Source organism: Euphorbia lathyris, chromosome 4 (genome assembly GCF_963576675.1).
Source record: "Euphorbia lathyris chromosome 4, ddEupLath1.1, whole genome shotgun sequence".
NCBI classification, from domain to species: Eukaryota; Viridiplantae; Streptophyta; class Magnoliopsida; order Malpighiales; family Euphorbiaceae; genus Euphorbia; species Euphorbia lathyris.
In genome coordinates this window covers 76,548,876-76,571,341 of record NC_088913.1, presented here as the reverse complement: position 1 = coordinate 76,571,341, position 22,466 = coordinate 76,548,876, and the positions used below count along the sequence as shown (strand labels likewise).

The 22,466-nt window shown below is 35.7% G+C and overlaps 1 protein-coding gene and 1 long non-coding RNA gene across 2 annotated transcripts; both read right to left on the bottom strand.

Annotated features, from left to right (window-relative positions):
• Positions 1-13,016: 13,016 nt before the first annotated feature.
• Positions 13,017-14,718, bottom strand: LOC136225550 (uncharacterized). Its single transcript, XR_010687153.1, has 2 exons — positions 14,560-14,718; positions 13,017-14,413 (listed from the first exon to the last, which is right to left on the bottom strand). It is a non-coding gene; the product is annotated as an uncharacterized lncRNA (long non-coding RNA).
• Positions 14,719-19,292: 4,574 nt separating this feature from the next.
• Positions 19,293-21,195, bottom strand: LOC136227311 (BAHD acyltransferase DCR). Its single transcript, XM_066015953.1, has one exon. The coding sequence runs from the start codon at positions 21,091-21,093 to the stop codon at positions 19,615-19,617; it is 1,479 nt and encodes a 492-aa protein (XP_065872025.1). The 5' UTR covers positions 21,094-21,195; the 3' UTR covers positions 19,293-19,614.
• Between the last annotated feature and the right edge of the window lie 1,271 nt (positions 21,196-22,466).

The following is a 22,466-nucleotide window of genomic DNA, read 5'->3' as shown; positions in this document are numbered from 1 at the left end:
TGGACTCAAAGGAGTTGCGCCTAGATAGAGATCTGGTTTAATAAAGCAATACACCTACTAAACTTCTAGCTTCTTTAAGAGACGAAATGCGCACCTGCAATAAGTGAAAAAAGAACAAAGCACATAGGAGCTTAAAATCTTCTGCAGGAAGAGATAGCGGTAACAGAATCAAGATGGTAGACTGATCCAAAAGGGTCAGGTCACACCTCCGTCAAAGCGGGAAGCTACATATCCCAAGTTAGAAGGTAGAAAGGTAAAAGAAAGACCCTATTGGCATGGATCCCCCGCCTTTACTTTAAGAGGGCTCCGATCATCGATTTCGTATAGCGGCTAAGACTTTATCAGGTCATGTAGAGCAGGAAAGCCAGAGCTAGGACGACCATGGAGAAAAAAGTAAAAAGGGAGAATAGAGCGTAAAGGACCTGCTTTCGGCACCCGGCTAGGCCCCGCTTGTAATGGATCTTGGATCGCTTCCATTTTGTTCAATAAGAGTTATGAGTGTGAATTACTCTAAAAAGAGAAAAAGCCGTCAAGAGTGAAGGAAGAATCCGAGTTGCATCCTAAAATAAGGAACATCAGCGCTTTCAGTCAGAGTCAGCCAGGTGCCTAAGAAAGGTCATCTACAGCCGATGGAGTACGCGCTAAGGAGCGAAGATAGTCGACTTACAGGAGAGAAGCGAAGACCGAGTCTTTGTACTTGCCCAAAGCTACTGCTTGCAAGGGATCGAACTGTTTACTTCTCTTTCTTTCCCCCTCGAAGAAGATGAGAAAAGCCTTGCTTGAAGCTTGCATTCAGGAAAGTCTTATTCGTCATCAACAGGAGAGTCCTTCGCCTACGTAACAAAGACAACAGATTCGTCCTACTCCTACTTCTACTGCTTGGAAGAGTGCTTTCTTTAATAAGAAAAGATTGGAGCCTGTTATGACGAAGGAAAGATTCCAGCCAAAGAGTATGGTGATCTTAGTAGAGCCGAAGGGAGCTTCTTCAAGCAAAAGTACCGGGTGCAATGGCAAAACTTGGGGGACTAGAACACTCAATTCTTCTTCAGGGCTATGAAGAATCACCAAAGCAAAAAGAATATCATGTCAGTGTGCAAGGAAGATGGGACAAGAGTAGAGAATCCTACCGGGAAGAAATACTGGGGTTTTTTCAGAGACTACTTAGTGAAGTGCCATCCAATACGCCTATAAATCAGGAGGTGCTTAGGAAGGCCTCACCTCGAAGACTAACCCCTGACCAGTGCAATGATCTATTGAGAGGGGTTACTGAGGGTGAAATAAAGGATGTTCTCTTCTCTCTGAAGGATAACAAGGCACCAGGCCCGGATGGATATAATGCTCTATTCTTTAAGAAGGCGTGGGGTATTGTTGGGAACGATGTGGTGAGGGCCATTAAGTCTTTCTGCCAGGATGAGGGATTTCTCAAACTTTGGAAACAGCGAATAGTAAGGGAGCGAAGCAGCTGGTTTATAAAGGTAAGAGGAAGGAGATAATTTGCGAAGGCAGAAAGGTTACGGTTTCAAACTCTTATTTGACCTCGGGAACAAAGAAACTATAATAGAAATAAGCATCCGTTTCAAACCCGAGCTTCTACAGTACCCAGGACTTCTTTCTATAAGGAGATTTCCGTTATCGTATGCCAATCTCCCCGAGTTCTGAGTTTATCTGCGAGCTAGCCCCTACAATTTGAGTCTTTATTCTATCCCGTGAGAGTTTCCTTCCAGCCATACGCCTCTCCGAAAAGTTCTTTTCTATACGATATTTCACGATATTTCGTATTGAATAGAATTACCTCCTTGCTTAAGACATGAATGAAGCGTCGAGTTCAATCCTTGAAGGAAAGAACTCTTCACCGGGACGAACCAGCAAGAGATCAGCAGCATAAGGCTTATGTTATCGATCAGTATAGTCTCGGTATCATAAACAATGAATGGTTTCAGATCAGTTGAAGATGATTTGAGTGCTGTGATATGGGTTCGATAATTACGCTTCCGATAGCGGAGAACTTTAGCAGTTCTTGGCTCGATATCGGTTAATCCGGAACCAGAAACTGGAAGAAGGCTTGATAAAAGGATCTTATCTTTATCCTCTTCAGATCGGGGGACAGCCTATTCTTTAATTTGACTAACAAATAGGCTCGGATTGTGACTCGAACAAGAAAATTACCTTCGTATATTTCACTAAATTTTAGAAGAATACGATATATATGAGAATATATCTCACTCTTAGGAATTTAATTCCCATCTTCAAAAGAAAAGGAGATAGTACAAGCCAATCGCTCGCTTTATACAACTATGATACAACTATGGATTCTGGTCCCATGGGAGGAGCCCGTCACTTCTATTGAAATAGGACTTCGGCGAGGGAAGAAAGTCTAAGAAAGAACAGCTTTGGTAGCGACCCAACCCTTTGTGCTGCTAGTGGTTTCCAGGGCTAGACGCGCCTCGTTTCAATATCGGGTAAATACGGGAGAAAATCTGGGTCGATTCTTGATATACTTCAGTTGGGTCTTTATCATTATGGATTTCATGGGATTTTAAATAAAAATAAGTGTTATTCATACCCGAAAAAGTCCTAAAGATACAAAGTCCTAAAGATACACGGAAAAAAATCTTCGACAAAAGGCAGTCATCGACTTCTTTACCATTAATAGCGGGCGGCATGGATGTCTTTTTCTTTTTTTTTACCTTTACAAGAATATATTTTTAGTAGGTCTAATGTCTGGCTTTAAAAGCGCCCAGATTTTGCCCCGAGAGCTTCCTCCCGTGTGAGTGTTCGAATGGTGATTTGCTGGTCATACTTTCCTTTCTGCAGTTTGGTCTTGACTCTTACACAACGAATAGGAATGGGCTATATATCCTCTTTATGAGGAAGAGGAAGGGGTTTTATGGCACGATTGAATCATTTAATTTACTCTCCAATGATGGCACACACGGTAGTAGCTCTACTGCAAAATATAGGATCTAAATAGCTCAAGCAAAGCGGGAGGTTTGAAGATTTCGATTGTAAGGAGAGGAATGAATGGCTGGTTCGTCAGGACGAGCGCTAACCACCTGCCTATATGTTCGTCTCTGCTATGCTATTTAACTATTAAGGTAATCTGGTAATCTATCTGTATTTGACATACCCTAGGTTGAGTTATCCTCTATAGGACTTGAGTGTGGGAGCTTTACAATACCTCACCGTCACCAGACCTTTGATATAGCCTCTTTAGGCTAGCCATTAGCTAAAGTTTTTCGTCAAGAGGAGGATGGAAGAGGTCTTTGCCGAGAAGTCAGATATTCTTTCATTTACAAGGCATAAAGTCCTTATGTATAATATAAAAGGCTAGCCCGAGGGGTTTTGCCACTCAATGCTAACTTTCTACGAAGAGAAATAGAAAAATAGACTAGGCTTTTTCGCTTCACCAGGCGCGGAAGCTGAATTAAGAAGATAGGTAATAGATGCCCGCTGAAGGGTCTGTCTCCCGATCGGATGCATTCCTTCTAAAGATAGCCGCAGCTTTTTATCTTCGTAGATAGCACCTGAAAAGAGTTTAGTCAATTATCACGGATGAAAAAGTTAGCGAGCACAGGGAAGATAGGGCGCGAGAAGAGGCCTAGCACTAGTAGGAAAAGGGTAAATAAGAGGTGGATGCTAAGAAGTTGGCAGGTTCTTTTTTAATTCTGGCTGGAGGTAGGTCAGGGATAATTTGACTTTTTTGGTCATCGGCTCTCTCGGTGAATTCTATGAATTTCTCTAGGTTCAGGCTTTCACGCGACAATTCAAGCACCTAAGAGGCAATCCTTTCCATGGTCCACTTGAATCCAGTCCCATCCTTGTGGCAGTGCAGTGGCAGCAAGGGGTGTGAATGAACTTCGTATTGTGGCTACTTCAGTGTCTACTCTATGGGCTATCATACGAGGGAGAGAAAAAAAATATGAGGGGAATATAATAAATAACGGTCTTTTTTTGTTTTTTACGCCGCATAACTCTTCCTCAGCCAGGTTTGGGCAGAATAGAAGAGCAAGTACAAGTATTAGTAGCATAGCAAAAATGTGTTCTTAGTTATTAATATGTTTGGCCTCTCGGGAGAATCGATGACTGCATCTTTGATGCACTTGCTAGTTAAAGATCTTGTCATCTCTTCTTTAGGAAAATCATCAATCCCGAGCTAGTCTTTTCTTTTATTCCCACCCGGGGCTACCCCTAAGAAAAGAGCAGGGAAAGAGGCATTTGAACCATTGCTTCCAGCAGTTCGATACCTAGTGGGAATTCAATAGCTGACGTGGGTGAACCATAACTCCTTGATCCTGCGGGAATCCGAAGGCATAGCCGGATCAAACCAAGCACCATAAAAAGCAGAGGTTCGGGCTCGCTCGGGTATCAATAGCAACCAGTTAGTTGAAGTTTTCTTTTGAAAGAAAGTACATTTCAACTTGTTTACCTAGCATAAGCGGAATCGTAGCAAGCTCCATCACTGCTGCCTGATGAAGGAACATCGTGAGTAAGGTCCCAGAACCCCAGGTTAGCTGCCGCTAATCGAACTCTAACAGGATATGGAAGTAATTATCTTACCGGGTTGGGTGAGACTCTGTCCACGGGCTTGATTCATCGATAGGTAATTTCCCACCCTCGGTGAGGACTTGGAGTGGAGTGTTCAAGGGACGGTCCATGTGGTTGAAAATCACTCCTTCCCTTAGTCTCTTTCCTGTTGAAGCGCAACATTCAATAGTAATAGAATAGGCATACGCCAGAACAGCTTTCACGAATGAATCCCTGTTAGGACAAATAAGCTGCTTGGGTCTCCCTTGGTTTGCTAGAATAGACTCTTAGATGGACAGAATGCCCCATTTCAGTCTATTGGTACCTAGAGACAAGAAAATCTTGACTTGCTTTCCTAAGCTTGAATGTGGCGAAAAGCAAGGGACTGCAGGAGGTATAGCAAGCGCAATCGGTAGTCTGGTCTGATGTATGCTATGTTGTGTACTGGTCTGATGCATGCTATGTTGTGTACTCGACCCGACATGTGCTTCGCAGTTGGGATGGTTAGCCGATATCAGAGTCATCCAGAAAGTGCTCATTGAGCTGCAGTAAAGAGGAAATTTCGACAGGAAGTTTAGAAAAAAATTAGAGCAGCATGTAATGCACCTCTCTCCCCAGAGCACCTATCTCCCCCAGAATACTTAGGTGCCGGAGAGCAGAAAAGCACGAAGGCACTTTCAGGAACTGGTCCGATAACTAGATGAGGTCTGATGCCCACTCGCTTGAATGAAAAAGAGGGTTTAGGTTATGTAGGCATCTGTCCGCGTGCAGAAGGAAGTAGCGGAAATTCGACCCGATAAAAGAGGAGATAAGATTCGCCGACATCAGAATAGGTTGTGCAAGACAGAAGATAAGGAAGGTAAATGGAAGAGGAAAGACCAGATCAACCAGTATACGGCCTTTGAAAGGCAAGCAACTAGTTTTGATTCCTAGAAAGAGCTGGTTGACACATGAATCCATAGTTTTGAATCGGACGAGTTACCGATCGGCTAATAGTCTGAGTAATACTATTTACCGCTCAACCGCAAATAAGAGAAAAGTGAAAAAACATCTTTGATAAATTTAATTCCCTCCCATCCGAATGACATAAGCCTAATCCTGTCAAGTAAGATAAGAACTTAACAAGATTCAATATCATATGAGAACATAAGCTGTAACTAACCGAAGGAAGAAGAAGCGCTTCGTTACGCTACGCTTTTCCCTAGGGCTTTCTTGTCTACAGCAGTTCAAGTACGAGAGAATTCATCTAGCTAAGTTCCCTGTCGAGAGGGAAGAGAGGTTCGAGGCTTAAGGTAGTTAAGTCACCCTGAGGTCCTAATAGAGTCTAGTATGACATTGGTAGGAAGATAATGCAGCTAACTAAAGCCGAAACTTGCTTCTGAGGCATGTCAGACTTTACTTGCTGTTGCCGCTTTTCGCTTGTTGAAGAAGTTGAGTTTGCTGCTATCGTAGATAAGAGTTACGGAATTGATAGAGCAGAATCCAATCACCTAGGCTAGGTTTGAAAGAAGAACTGCAGCTCGAGTTGAGATGAAATATGGAAATAGCTCTAGGGCAGGTTCTGCACCAGATAAGAGAGAGCTTTCACTGTTCTGTTCTCAAGTTAGCGATCTCGTCTTCATAGGAAAACCATCACCCTCTGTAAGTCAACCTTGCCTTGAGCTACAGTTCCTTACCTTACCTTGAGCTAGAGACGTTCTTCCTTACCTCCATTGAGCCCTAGACTTCCTGCTTTCCAGGCCCTATCGAGCCAGCGATAGCTTTCCTTCCCGGCTTAGGCCTTCTATCGCTTATTCACCTAGTCTTTCTACTTAGAAAAGAATAAGTTATAATGCTTAACACATGAGATTCGATGTGTGAAAGTCTCAGTTAGAGTTTGATCACTTTGATCACGAGGTTTCAGTTTAGGAAAGGAAAGGAAGGGAAGATCTTAGCTCTTGTAGCAGCTAATCTCATTCTTTAATTAGATCCCTAATTACTTACACCGTCCTAGGTAAATCTAAAGTTGATAGCTTACAATTATCGGATGAAAATCCTTCTTTATTCCCATTCCATTACCTAAAGCTTTATCGGATTCAAATACTTATTCGAAACAAAGAAAAGTGAGAAGGATCATTCAGGAGCATCATTTCTCTCTTCTTGCTTTGGTTGAAAACAAAGTCAAAGCTCTCAATAAAGAGAAATAAACTATGGATTTTGGCCATGGCTAGGGATTGGAGAGCACCCTCATTCCCCTTATGATCGAATTTTGCTATCTTGGAAGACCTCTGACATCCATCTTTCCCTTCTCGGGCAGTCAGATCAGGGTCTTCGCAGCTCCGGCCAGAATCTTTCTCATTCTTGGAGCTGTCTACTTTATGTAATATATGTTCATAACTCTCACTATCGCAGGTAGGCCTTGCGGACTGACCTCAACTCTTATGCTCCCGCTCCTCAGGGTAAGCCTTGGTTGGGGGTCGGTGATTTTAATGCCACCCGCTCTCAGAATGAAAGAGCTGGTCGGTCTGAAGATTGGAATTCCTGAATAAAAATGAAGTAAATTAGGGAAATTTTTACTCTTTATAGAAAATGTCCAACGAAAGGTCGCCACAAAGCTACGGAGAGAGCCTTCGGGGAAGGGACTGACTCAGAACATCAGAAGAAAGAAGGAGCTCTTTTGGAAGTATTGCACAACTTCCTTGTTAAGTTCAGAAGGATTGTCAACCTTAGGTACATCTTAACCGCAGATAGAAATAATTTCGCTTATTCACCCTTGGCTTGCTGCTTAGGCCTTCTTTCGCTTCGCTTATTCACCCTTTCCCGGCTTTCTTCTCTTTCGAATCTCGTAATTAGACAAGACACCGAAATGGTTACACCTTTTGGTTGCTTATCTTCTAAGAAATATCTTACGTTAGGAGCAAAGAGCAATTTTACTCCTAATGTTAACAATTTTGATCAATTGGAGAAACTATACATCAAATCGTCTTCTCTGTCATGAATTTATTACTAATTAGTAACAGATCACAATTGTATTTAATTGTTACAGAATAAACAAGTTTAGGTAGTTGGTGAGACACTTGCAAAGTTCAGAGAGTTAATCTACTTTTATGGACAAGTTTAGGGAACTGGTGAGACACTTGCAAAGTTCGGAGAGCCAATCTACTATTTTGGACAAGTTCATGGAGCTGGTAATGTATTAGGCCTATTTTAGACCTGGTTCATTTCAGACGTGTTTAAAAATTGCATTTTAACTGTTCAAGGTTAGTTGTTTATGTGTGACGTGACTATAAAAAAAATAAAAACTTCATTTCGAATCAAAACAAATATAACTTCAAACACATATGAAATCTGTAATGCTTTTGTAATTGAATTAGATATTCACAAATCAACCTCTTCGTTCGTGGAGGCTGGTCGGGAGCCTGGGCCGAGACTAATGGACTTTTACCTAAAAATTTCCAGATTGAGCCCAGCCACTTGTAATTTAAGTGGGAGCGGCTTGAAAAAGGAAATTGCAAAGTCAACCCGAATAAGCCTATCCAGACATGATCATGAGATTTTGGAGGCCCGTGGACGAAGTAGTAAATGAAGGTCCTAATAAATGAGTACAAGTAAAAAACAAGGTGGAAAAATCAATTAGGTAAAAGAAAAATTACTTAAAAATAACACATTTTTATTACACATAAGAAGAGATCTAATAAAAACATTCAATTTCATATAAAAAAACATTTTATTTCACTTTAAGTACCGAGTTGCTCATACAAAATATTACATGAAAACATTCAATTTCATATAAACTAAACATTCTATATGAAAAATCACTAAAAACTTTCACATCAACATGCTCTAACATATTTCTCTCAATACATAAAATTACTAAATTATTCAACGTTTTTTGCAATGTTGATGATCTCAAATAGTTTTTCAATAAACTTAACTTCAAAAAAGTTATTTAGATAGATACAACAGTCACTTACATAGTTAGGAGGATTTGAAAAACAATTAAAATATTTCAATAATAATTCACTGCTTTGACAAACTCAAGAATTTCAAAACCTGACATCAACAAATTTAGAAAAGTCATTGCAACACTTTCTTTCTCAAAAAACATAATCTACATCAATACGTGAAAAACTATTATAAAAAAATATAGTGATAAAACAGTGTATTGTGATTGTTTAGGCCTGACAATTATGATTACTGTTGGTGCTTGAGATTTTAATATTTATACTCTTTTTTTATAAAATTTTATTTCTCGCCCCTTCCCTCCCTTTTGTATAGATATTTGTACTGCAATTCGTTTAGGCTTAACATTATTTCGGTAATATGCTGTATAACTATTATTTTTATTTTTTAAATTATTTTTGGGCCTTGGACTCCCGGGCAAACGTTCCTCCTGTCCATACGCAAGGACAGTCTAAGCCCACCTAAAAAATAATTTTTTTTAAATAAAAAGGAAAATTTATATCTAATATATATTTCATAAATTTTAGGGTTAAAGTGCAAAAATACCCCTAACGTTTTAGGCCATGAGCAATTTTACCCCTAACGTCTAAAATGGTGTAATTTTACCCCTAACGTTGGAACCAAGCGCAATTTTACCCCTAACGTTCATAAATTGGGTCAATTTGAGAAATAATCCATCAAACTGTCTTCTCGGTCATCAATCTTGTCATCTATATTTCACACGTGTGTGATTTTATCAGTAACAAATCACAAACATACGTTGAGATGTGAAAATAATAATAATAAAAATATACTGTCTTTTTTGTATGAATTAGACAAAAAAATTCAAAAAATTCACCGAATTTATAAATATTAATCTCAAATTCTATTATTAAATTATAAAAAACATGAAATCTTTTTTTTAAAACGAATTATTATGCAATTAGTGCAGAATAAGGAACGAAAATATCTGTGTTTTATAATAGTGTCTGAAATTGACCCAATTTATCAACGTTAGGGATAAAATTGCTCTTGCCTTCCAACGTTAGGAGTAAAATTGCACCATTTTAGACGTTAGGGATAAAATTGCTCCTGAACCAAAACGTTAGGAGTATTTTTGCACATTAACCCTAAATTTTATATTAAATATAAATTTTTAATATATAGACATAGATAAATAGATATGCGGATCCATAAATATGCTTATTCATATTAGGGGGCGTTTGGTTCAAACTTCGGAATCGGAATTGGAATCGGAATCGGAATGTTACGGAATCAGAATCGGAATGACTATTTATTTATTTTGTTTGGTTTAATTCGGAATCGAAATCCGATTACTATTAAGGGTGTTTGGTTCAAATTTCGGAATTGGAATCAAAATCGAAATCGAAATTGGACAAAAGTAAAATTTCTTAAATTTTAATAAATAAATAAAATATAAAAACCATTAATTATAAGCTAACTAAAAAAATTAATTATAAAAATATTTATAAATTAAATTAATATAAATAAATATACTATATTATAGTATATAAAAATTATTACTATAATATAAAAATTATTATTCTAAAAGTATAGAATATTATACTAGATAAATGAATATAATATATTGTATTATACTATATAAATAAATATAATATACCAGAGAAACATATGTGAGTAGTTATCTTTTTACTTTTTTTTTATGTATATGCAGTTAAGGGAATGGTTGATTCCCATAGTGGGGTAAATATGATTCCATTCTCGTATCAAAATTTGTAAAACCAAACATCAACAAAAGTAATTAATTATTGTGATTCTCATTCCCTACTCTAAATATGTCTAACCAAACACGAATAAACCCTTTATATATATCTCCCTTCCTCCTTTCTTTCTTCTATGCAAGTCTTTCCGGCAAATGGGATAAATCGGCGGCTGCCGTGCCGTCAAGTCTTTTGTTTAAGGTCTAATGGAGTTAATGGCATGAAGAAGAAGAAGAAAACAATAAAAAGATGTATCGTCAAACGATGCTAATAATCTGATCTGTGCATATATATGTAAATTAGATTCAGGTTATTAGCATCTTTTGATGATTCATCTTTTGCAATTGTGATCTGCATATTTCTCCAACCTAAACAAGCTTTCAAATCTTCAATCGGCACAGGATCACAATTAAACATGGTATGTATGTATGCGGCTTTGTTTCAAATCTGAATCGGATCGCATGATAATCAATTTCTCTTCTCTTTCTTTATCAACCAAACAAGATTTCTATTCTTTCTTTTCTTTACTTTCTGTTCTGTCGATGAATTCGTTATTTATTAAAATCTGAATCGTATGATAATACATATGTTTGTTTAGCAGTTGTGCAGTGCAGTATTGTTTTCAAAGTTAGGTTATTGAACAAAAGATGGGTTTTGGCTGGCAGGGTTTTAATATGAATCGGATGATAATCTCTATATGTTTCCTTTTCTCTTCTTTTGAATTCCCAGATAATCAATTTCTCTTATGTTGATGATTTTCTGAACTAATTGATGATTCTATTTGTTTCGTTTTTTTTATTAAAATCCGAATCCTATAATAATATTTATGTTTGTTACAATCTTTATTGTTTATATATTTTTATTAAAAAAAGATTCCATTTGATTTACTTAGCACATAGTTGTGCAGTGCGAAGGTCAGAATTGATGGGTGATGATGCTGGGTTTTTGAAATTCAAAGATAGTTTTGTTTCCGAGCAAGCATAATCTTGTTATTAGGCATATGTAATTCCGATACATCGAACCATTAACAAGATGGGGACGGGTGCTGTAATCCGAGACGAAGCTGGCTCGTTTATCGCCTGTTACAGCAGCATCAGTAACGGCATCCAGGACCCGCTGCTGGCAGAGGCTATTGCGTTGCGAAAAGCAATGGTCTGGACAATTGAGATGGGATGGACGAAGATGGAATTCGAATCTGATTCACAAGGGGTGGTGCGAGGATTACTATCAGATAGAACAGACCTCTCTCAGACAAAGGGACAATTATCGAAGATTGCAAGAACTTATTATTACAACATGACGACTACACAGTCAATCATATTCCGCGTTTAGCGAACGGCGTAGCCTATGTGTTAGCAAGGCAAGCCCGCTCCAATGCTAACGTTTTTATTTCATTTTTTATGCCTAGCTGGCTCATTGATGTAACCACACGGGATCTTATCCCTGAGTAATCAATAAAGTTGGTATTCTTTTTAAAAAAAAAATATTAACAAGATTGTGTATATAATGATCTTACTACTGAAATAAAATATTGTATTTATATGGAGGATGGTCACTAATTAATATTAGTTCCGTGTTAATAAAATGGATAAATAATTTATTAGTCCCCGTCTTTTTACTGAACACACTGTTTAGTCTCCATATTTTGAAAAACACATTATAAGGTCTCTATCTTTTGTCAATAGTAACCATTTGATCCTCATGTCTAGTTTTTTTAGATTTTTAACCGAACATATCTTAGCTTTTAGGACATCTACAGTAGATACAAAATAGTCATGTTACTTTGTTATTAACGGTTAAAAATCTAAAAAAAAAAAATAGACAGAATGACTAAGGGGTTAACATTAACAAAAGATAGGGATCGTATAATGTGTTTTTCAAAATAGAGGGACTAAATAGTGTGTTAGGTAAAAAGGAGAGAACTAATAAATTATTTACCCTAATAAAATCTCCCATGTTTTAATCTAGAGTCAATAAAATTGCTAAAACCGTCTTTGAAGGAAAAAAACTAACCGGAAAGATCGTGTACATAGCGGAGAATAGTGGTACAGTCCCGGGTAGCCTCCCTAAAATAGTTATATTTAGGGGATGTTTGTTTATCCCGTTTACCTTTTTACAAAAACAGTAAATTCCTGCTTTTTGGAAAGCAATAGCAAATAGACCAAAACGAGTCTTTATACTTATAAAATAAGACGTAATTATATAACATAAAATAAAGTTGGCATAGTTTATTTGAGCAGTAGCTAAGAACTCTTCTATAACCAAGTGGTTTTTATCTAATTTTAATTTTTTTTTCCCTTAAATTAAAATGTCAATATCCTTTAGGGCTTTAATTTGGGGTTTTCTTTTATTTTTTTATCTAGGGGTTTTGATGTGATTAAATTTAAAGATTTTAATTTGAGAATTTAATTTAGGGATTTTGATTTGGAAATTTAATTTAGGGGTTTTAATTTAGAAAATTAGCGTTGAACTTATAGAAAATTAAATATGTCTATGCTTTTCGTGTTAGGAACTTCTAAATTTTTAATCAACACATCAAAACGAAGCAGTTTTATAATGCTGGAGGCCAAAAAATATTTCAATGTTAGGCACTTTTAATTTTTTAATCAAACCCAAAACGAAGTAGTTTTATAATATTGGAGGTCAAAAAATTTGTTCAGTAATTACCCCAAACACAGGGCTGAAATTAGCCACCCGAAATGTGATATCTTAGCTCCGCCACTGATAGTGTATTAGTGAAAACAAGTTCTAAAGTTATGGGATATTTCGAAACATGTGGGATATTTTGGTTATTAACATCCATGTTAACACTGCTTTTGAAACAATGCATTCCAAACAACCTGAAAAGAATGGTATTATTATACCAATAAAATATTTCATAATTATTTGCCAATACATTCTATAAAATAACCCTTTTGCCAATACATTCTATGTTGAGTATACACAACAAAGGGAGGTAAATGCAGCTCAATTCTGCCTCCATTGTCTAAGGACTGCCCGGTAAGACGATATTGTACAACTTTTTTCCTTTGGATTCCTTTGCAACAATCCATTCCCAATAAGGTGACATTTATCTCCTTTTTCATTGGTTGGATACGTTACACCCGAATATGCAGAAATTTATAGCAAGTACATTAATTTCTATCAGCCTTCTTCATTATAATCAGGCTCTACTGACAATTCAAACTCTGCATCCATAACTACACCATCCATAATATGCACAACAATCTCCTTTCTCTTAACATCTACTCTTCGAGAACGAATTCGATTTACTATAAGCATTCCATCTACATCCTTCGATATGTATAATACAAACCCGGATAAGGAATCATAGGATACCCCCTTGTTTGAGGATATCATGGTTGAAACAAGACTTCGAGGGATCGCAGAGAAACCCAGTATCCGAGATAAGACTGCATATGTGTTGTCATTTATCTTCTCTGCTGCCATACTCTGGTTGATCCGTAGTTTCAAATCACGCGCAAAAGCTTCCTCGGAAGGGATAAAGACCGTGAAAGCAAGATCATCCGGCAACATTTCAAGCATCATTTCGCCAAATGTACCTAATACCTCATCCTTGGAGACTTTACTGTCTTTTCTAATGCTATAAGGTTCTGTTACTTTGTTATCTACTGATACAACTGGAAGTCTAAAAACTGAAATCATTATAACCATAAGGCAAGAAACACAAACTACTACACCCACAAAAGCTATGGGATTCTTCAGACAGTAGGGTCTCCTCATTTAATTTAACGGTCCGAATTATGACAATTAAGAGTCCATGTTGTTGTTTTTAGCTGTATACTGTTCGCGGTTGCGGTAGAAATTAGTTGATTTTCGTTCTGAAATAGCTATTAGCAACTCTTTCTCAATTCTAACTAAACACTTCTATTCTACTTTTTTGAGAGAAAAAACCGGAGCTACAAAAAGGAGAACCAAACCGACTCTAAATTCTTAATCCGAAAGCTTCAGGCCTAGCAATTTCCTACCAGTTGATTAACCATTGCAAAACCCCCAAATTAGGATTTATGCATGATTAGCCCTTCAATTGAGCATTGTATGAACACAAAACTAAGCCTCCAAATCATAATTCAAAGAAGCAAACGAACTTCATTCATTAATTACTCATTTTAGCACCTCCATTATCTCTTAATTGTACTTAACTCAAAAGACAAATCGAAGTTCAATATGAACTATTTCCTTCCAACTTCACCATTTTCAACAGCCTGAACAATAACAATAATAGCATCAAAACATAACTTCGGAAACCCATCTAAATTAAACGTCTATAAACAAGAATCACCTGATCTGAACTAGCAAGAATAGCAGATATGTTGAAAAAAAGTACCAATTGGAGTTGAGAAATCCTTACCCGGAAACTGGAGGCTAAGAAAGGAAGAGCTGTAGAACGAAATCTCCCAGCTAAACCTGTAGAAAAGAAGATTATGCTTCCAGATTTCATAACTTTCAAACTTTTCTTCTTTTGAATCATAAGAATTTCAAAGATTCTAAAATTGGGGTTTTGATTAAAATAATTAGGGTTAGGATCTCAATGTAGCAGATCTAAAAATATTCACATGGGATTACAGAATTAAGTTACTTAATGGGCCTAGGCCCATGAACCACTTCTATGAGTATGGCTTATGGAGAATACATGTTTTTCAAGGCCCAATTTGTTTTATGATGAATGTATTATGGGTCCAATTAACTTGGCCCAAAAAAATTGATTGCCACAGAATTTTAAGGAGATATAGACAAGTTTAAATTTATGAACCCAATAAATCAATTTAAGAAAATTTAAATTTACGAGATCAATCGAGTACTTTAAATAAATTTAGAGGATCAATAAGTCATTTAAAATAATTTCAAGTAGCAACAATTGGTTTTTTTAAGTTCGGGATCCTAATATATTTAGCTTTTGTTTCATATAAATAATTTACAAATATTTCTTAACAGAGATATTTTTTGAAGAGAAACACTGTTTTATAATAATGATGTGATTTTTCAACCTCTAAGTTAAGTAAATATTGAGCCTTGAATTATTTTTGAACTCTTAATTTAAAACAAAACTCATTTATTATGTTACAGATAAATAATATAAAAAATTTCTTTGAAAAATAAGATATTTTTTTTTTGAGAAAATATTGAAAAAATAACTTTTGAATTTAAAATTTTTTAAAAAACAAAATGATGGGCTAGGAGAGTAATCTAGTGGGGAAGTTAATTATTTGCCATTATGCATTAATAAAGTAATTTAATTATACCAATTGAGTTTATTTTAATAATAAAAGAAAGAAGTGAGTCAGTAATGGATAAATTTCCCAATAATATATATATTTAGAAATGAGACTTTGTAACTAAAAGAGTGATGTAGTGGACATATATGCATGTATGTATCCATTATACATTTTGCTCAAGTCACTTTCATAAGTGGGATGAATCAATTGCTGTTTTATTTTAATTTTATAATAATAATAAATCCAATACATAGTAAAACGAATACAACTTGACTAATTAGTTTAAAAATATCACAATAAGCTTAAAATATCCTGGTAGCCATCAGAAACTTGCTTAAAATATAATCAATTAATTACACGATTATAAAAAAAATATGCTGCATGTGGAAAATGGGTTGCATGCATTTTAAAAAGAAAAACGACCAAAGTCGGGTATGAGGTTCTAGTATTAGAAATTACAGAATTTATATTTGAGAACTTCATTTTTAATATGTTTTAATTATCATATGAATATGTAACAACATTTCAAAGCGTGTGCAACACACATTTTACATACAGCTTATTTTTCTTTGCAATTAAGTGATTATTTAACTACATTTTAAGTATGTTTGGGATGCTATTGGAATATTTTAAACAAATTGAGAGAGTAATGAGAACACTTTAAAAATTAAAGGGACCAATCAAGCTTTTTAAATAAGTTCAAAGAGCAAATGATATATTAAACTTTTTTTTAATACAATTAAATTTGGGGTAATTTTCCATCAAAGCATTAATGTGTGAAACAACTAATATTAGGCCTCACATTTATATTTGAGATGACACGTAGACATGTATAATAATACAAAATAATTTTAATGTGTTTTTGAAAAGAAAATAATTTTAATGTTAAAAAATAAATATTATTGCTTTGACTCAAAATAAAATAACTATAATCTCTACCTACATGGAGTATTATTAGAGATTATATTATTTTTAAAGAGTGGATTAAATTTTTTTAAAATACGTAATAGATTATTTTATACAAATTTAAATGATAAATAGGATAATTTTAATTAAATTATACACAGAAAGTTGATTTTTTCTGAACAATTTTGGGAACAAAATAAAATTTATACTGTATATTGAAAAGGACATTTCTTAAAAAGACAGCTACATTAGATATAATTGAATTGAGTAAAAAAAAAAGGTCAACCCTTACAAAATAGTTGCAAAACGAAACTTCCACCAATTTTATTAGTCAATTATGACACTCGTGCATAAAATATTTATCCAAGGACGGTTAACCAATAATTATTTGGCATATAAAACACATTGAACAAATTGGACTTGTTTTTTTTAGCAAATTAATGTCTAAATTATTACTTTAATTAGTTTAATTGTAGATTTCTTCTTTTTGTCCACTTGAAAGATGGTGGTCCATAATTCCTTTTTTTCTATAATTACTTGTTTGTTTTCTTCAATAAATTTAATTTCTTAAATCTTTCTTTTATGAATGTTTTGTCCTTTATAGAGTTCTTATACTATATGAGATTTATAATACTTCTTAGTGTAATCGGATTCATCCTTTCTAGATATGTTTAAGGCATAAAAAATAGAAAAATAGTTAAAAGAGGGGTTGTGAATAGTTGACCTCACTTCAATGTTTAAATTGGTAGAATTTAGGAAGGAAATGATGATGAATAAGATAATTTTAAAGTTTAGTGTTGAAATACTTTAATTGCATAGTTATCATGTTCTATTTATAAGATACTAATGTATACTTTGGACGAAGTTGGTTTTTTGCTCTAACTTACACCATGGACATATCTTATAATGGAGAGGGAAGTATATGTTCTGGTGGGACAACAATATTTATCATTGCCAATTGTATTCAGTATATCTTCGGATGGTAGTTTTGATGAATTGACGTACCTTTCTCTATTGGTCCACGTGTCAGAGGTGTTAACTTTATTGTTTTTGATCCCGACGTATTGACTGTCCACATAGCATGTACTTTTATCTGTTTGTTATCAGATATCCCCCTTTGGTTTGTCGATGTTTTTAAGGCTTCGAGCTATGAGTGCGTAGTCAATGATTTGGAGAGCTAAAGGATTCTTCAATGGCCTGGAGTTCGGTATAAGCCGAAGAGGAAACTGACTATTTAGTTAAGTGTAATTTCAGCTTTTGGCCGGATGGAACTTGAATGTTTAGCATGTGGTCTTCACTCATTCTCATGAGTAGCTAGGAAGAGTAGATTATGTGATGACAATGAGGTTAACCGACACACCACATGGGCTATTATAGGCCCGTTTCAAAATCAGGATTCTCTCTCACTAGAAGATAGTCACATGTACAAAAATACTCTTTAACGTTGACAGTTGAGAGTAATTTTATCTTTAATATCTAAAATGATATAATTTTAATCCTAATGTTAGCAGCAAAGAGTAAATTTATTCCTAACATTGGCAAATTAGGTCAATTTGAGAAATAATTCATCAAATTGTTATTTTTTATTGTTTATCAAATATCTCGGTTGAAGGCTCGTCTGACACGCTTTAGATGAATATTCTCCCAATTAAAACTTTTTACTTACACTAGGACTTGAACTTGAGACCCTTAACTACTCAAACCAATCTTATTTGGTATCAAAGTGTCATTTTATCATCTACATTTCACATTTACGTTCTTTTATCACTAGTTAGTAACATATCATAAACATATGAATAGATGTTGTTGAGGAGTCGATCTTGTTAACTGCAGGAGTTCCACCTGTGGGAGCGGTTCCCTGGAGACACTCCAACGATCAAGTTATTAATAAGGATATTTATAGGGTTCCTTCAAAGTAGGGTGGTGGATGACCTAGATGCCTATGGAGGCGAACGCTTTCAGGGCGAGATTTGTCCATTGGTCCGGGTTCAATGGGGACTTGAGGTCGATGTCTGGGATCGATGTCCTGCTTATTAGGTTGAGCTTTCATTTACTTCAAAAAAAATTTATTATTTCATAAAATTTCAAAATGTTAATCTTTAATTCTTTTATTAAATCACACAAAATATGAAATATTGTTTTTAGAAGCAATCACAAAAAATATGAAATGTTGTTTTTAGAAGCAACGATGCACAACTGATTCATAATAAAAAACTAAAATATTTGTATTTTTTAATAATGTCTGAAATTAGTTAACTGATAAAATTGCTATTATCCACCAATTATAAAAGTAAAATTGCGGGCCTATTTGGTTTACAAGTTGTTTGTTGTTGGAAAAAACTGATTTTCAACTACACGCTCTAAAACTCACAATTTTAATGTGAAAAATGAGTTCTTATATTAAGCACCAAATCTTTCATGTCACTCGGAGGATCTCAAATTCACATTTGGACACGTGTATTGTGACCCCACATAATAATTAAAATAGTGGGACCTCTTTTAATATGTGTGGGTCCATGTTACACATGTCAAAATATGTATGAGATGTCCTCCATTTGACATGGAGAACCGGGTCCTTCTAATAATTTGCCGTGAAAAAAAACAAACAAAAAGAAAAAGAGGTAACCAAATATTCCACATTTTTTTATTGATTGAACACATCATTTTAGACTTAAGGCCCGTTTGTTTTACCTACTGTTTGCTGGTGTTGTTTGATGTTTGCTGTTTGATGTTTAATGTTGGAAAAAAATGTTTTTCTAAAAGGCAGAAATTCTCTGTTTTTGTAAAAGACTGTTTTTCAGGTATAAAAAGCAAACAGGAGGTCTCTAACCAAACATCTAATACTACTTTTCAAATTTAAAAGACAAACATGAATATTACTAACCAAATACCTAAACTTTTCAATTCATACTGAAAAGTTAAAAATGAGCATGAAAAGGAGCACCCAAATATCCCGTAAGAATAAAATTGTTTCTATCAACATTAATGATATTTTGGACCTTATTAACAAAAAAAAAAAAATTAAGAGCCTGAATACGTATTTTGCGAAATTTTAACATTGTTGATAGAAAATTTATATCACAAAATTACAAAAGATAAAAACATCCCCACCTTATCCTCATTTCTGCCACTACTCAATCTAATAACACCCTTCAAAAACCCATTAATGCCCCCACCACCACCACCTCACCCGGCCCCACCAACTAAAAAAAAGTAAAAAAGAAAAATATCCCAAGTCAAGGAAAACATAAACATCATCATTTCATCAGGACCGTCGGATCTTTTCAGTTACAAACAAATTGCATGAACTCAGAATCAGACTCAATCCCAGCCATTGTTTCTGGCGCTAAAACAACCTCTAGATCAACGCTACCACCGCCTTCTCTTCCCGGGAAAGCCGAGATCTTACCGTCAAACTTGTTCCCCCGACCACTCCTGACGGCCACCGGTCTTCCCCACCCGAAATCGTTATCGTACATCGGAAATCTCGGGGAGCTGCCCATCGTCATTGACGCGCCGTCGAAGTTCCCCAACGGGAAACATCTTGGATTTGCTTCCCAATCGTTTACAAAACGACGTACAGTGGTGTCGTTGTGGGCCACCACATTTTTATTTAATTGCTCAGCACACCATCGTAGATCACGAGATGTCACGTCACCAGCTGACGCGTAAGTGGGTATGCTCTGGATAGCGTTCCCGAAATATAGTGGATCCAGTTTCGGGTTCAACCGGGTCCGGCAATTCACCGCCATTCTAAACGTCGTCGTTTTTGTTGGATTTAATTTCCTCGCCCTTGTCACCGCTCTCCACAGCAGCGCGCATAGAGATTGGAACGATGAAATCTCCGCGGCCGCCTGGATCGCAACCGCAGAAACACCGTTAGTCTCCATTTCCTGCGGTTTCGCTGCGGTTTTAAACAAGGTTTCGAGAATTGCGGTCATCATATTTCCGTTGTTATGATTAAGATACGTATCGTTACTTTGCTTTCCCATTAATTCAACCGCGGAACCAATGCCGGAATTTTCAATCCATTTTTTGTTATTAGCTTTAGCTTTGATCTTCAAAATTGCTTCCCTGCTAAAACTGAAGATCCTCTCACTTAAAGGCTCGTTTTCATTAAAAGTGACCTTAGGACCACCGGCAGGAAGTGGAAGGACCGCCGGAGATATCAACACCGAGTTCCTCGTAAAATCAGGCTGTTTAGAGATTTTATTAACTCCTCTAGAAAGTTCAGCAAAAGTATTAAAGAAATTCCAAAACGAAGTTCCGTCAGTAACCGAGTGATTACAAGAGCAACCAATGAAAACACCGTCGGCGAGTTCAGTCACCTGAACAGCCAGAATTGGCATGAAATGGCCGCGGTAACTAACCGTCCGATCAAAAGCGAAAAAGCTCTTGACAGAATCAGGAACATGAAGAGGAGAAATAATATCACGAACAGAAAGATGCGTTGCGGAAGCATGGAAGAAATCCACACCAGCATCGTTACAGGTAATATAAATATAACCGTCGGAATCCGTTCTCAAACGGCCGGCGAGAGGAGGAAATTGAGAGAGAGTCTGAGAAAGAGAGCGTTTGAGGATCGAAAGAAGTGAATCAATTGAAATAGGAGGGCGGGAAAAGAGAGCTCCCTTTTGAATATAATGACAAGAAAGCATAGGAAGATCAGAAACAGAAAGCTTGAGATCATCCATGGAGGATTTGTGATGAGGAAGAACAGTGCATTTTGAAATCAAAGATAAAGTATCAGGAGCAGAAGGCATTTTTGATATTTTTTTTTGGATAAAATAAAACCCTCTCAGTTTTTCTCAGTGCTTAGGCTTGAGAGATATTATGGGTTTTGAGAGTGAGAAGTAGTGAGGGAAGAAGAAAGGGTGAAATGGGTATATATAGAGGATTTTTTGGTTCATGCACTTGAGGCTGGCTGGGGATGCAATTTTCAATTTTCAAATAAATAATAATAATGTTACCAAATAAATAAATAAATAAAAAATCAATGAAAGGTATTCATTCTTTTTTATATATTTTTGATGATGGTGATATATGGTTTATTTATTTTTCTTGTATTTATATTTTAGAAAATAATGTCTCCCGCCTTAGAAAAATGTAGTTGCCAACCACGTGTACATGTTACCTTTCCATTTCTATAGCTTATACCTTACTATGATTATTAATTTTAGGCTATACATCCACTCTATGTTATACCCCCACTAATTAATTAAGGCCGGTCCGGTAAATTAAACCTGATGCGATTTGCTATTGCGGTTAGAAAAAACTGTTTTTTTTTTCTTCTTCTAAAAAGCAGTTTGAAAAAGTTGTTTTTCAACTATATAAGATAATACGAGGTGTCTAACCAAACACTTAAAAATATCCTTTTTGGAGTGAAAAATGCAAACATGAGAAGAAAAGAGATTAATAACATAAGAGCTAATCTGTATTAAAAATTAAATAAGTACAACAACATCTTTTAATAGTTCGAATGTATTGCTTTCCATATACAATACATTTCATATACTCCTTCTAAACTTTGATTTAGAAAACAATTAATAAAGTCTTTGATTATGCCTACTCGTTTAGTTATTAGCAGTTCACACGTGTATGTATATCACATTGTGATCTTAGATACTCCTTGCATTTCATTTCGGAATTTCTTGCTAACCGAGCAATGCGAAGAGTACCTGACTGGTGCTTGTACGTCTTCCCATTCTAGGATCAATTGAGTCTATGAAGGATTAAATTATTTTTTTTGAGCCTGTTGTCGATTGGGTTGTCCTTGTCTGAAAGCTTGGAATATTAGGTCTTGAGCTCGATGGACTCGACTGTGATTAACCACGTATGAACAAAGATTTACCTTAAATGAAATGTTGATTTCCTATTGTTTCCTGATTCTATCGTATAGTGATGGATCTTTGAGAGGGTTTTTGTGCGATTCGTGCTTCTAAGTCAAGGATTAAATCTTGTGATAACAAGAGGAAGGTCTTTGAAACAACTGTAAACTTACAATGGCAGATACTCACTCGACGATATAACTGATCAACGAAGCCCTTTATTGGGCAAAGCCATATCTTATTTGAGTTTTAGTATGCTCAGGAGCCAGTTGAAGACTTATCTTGCTAATACAAATTTTAAGAACGAC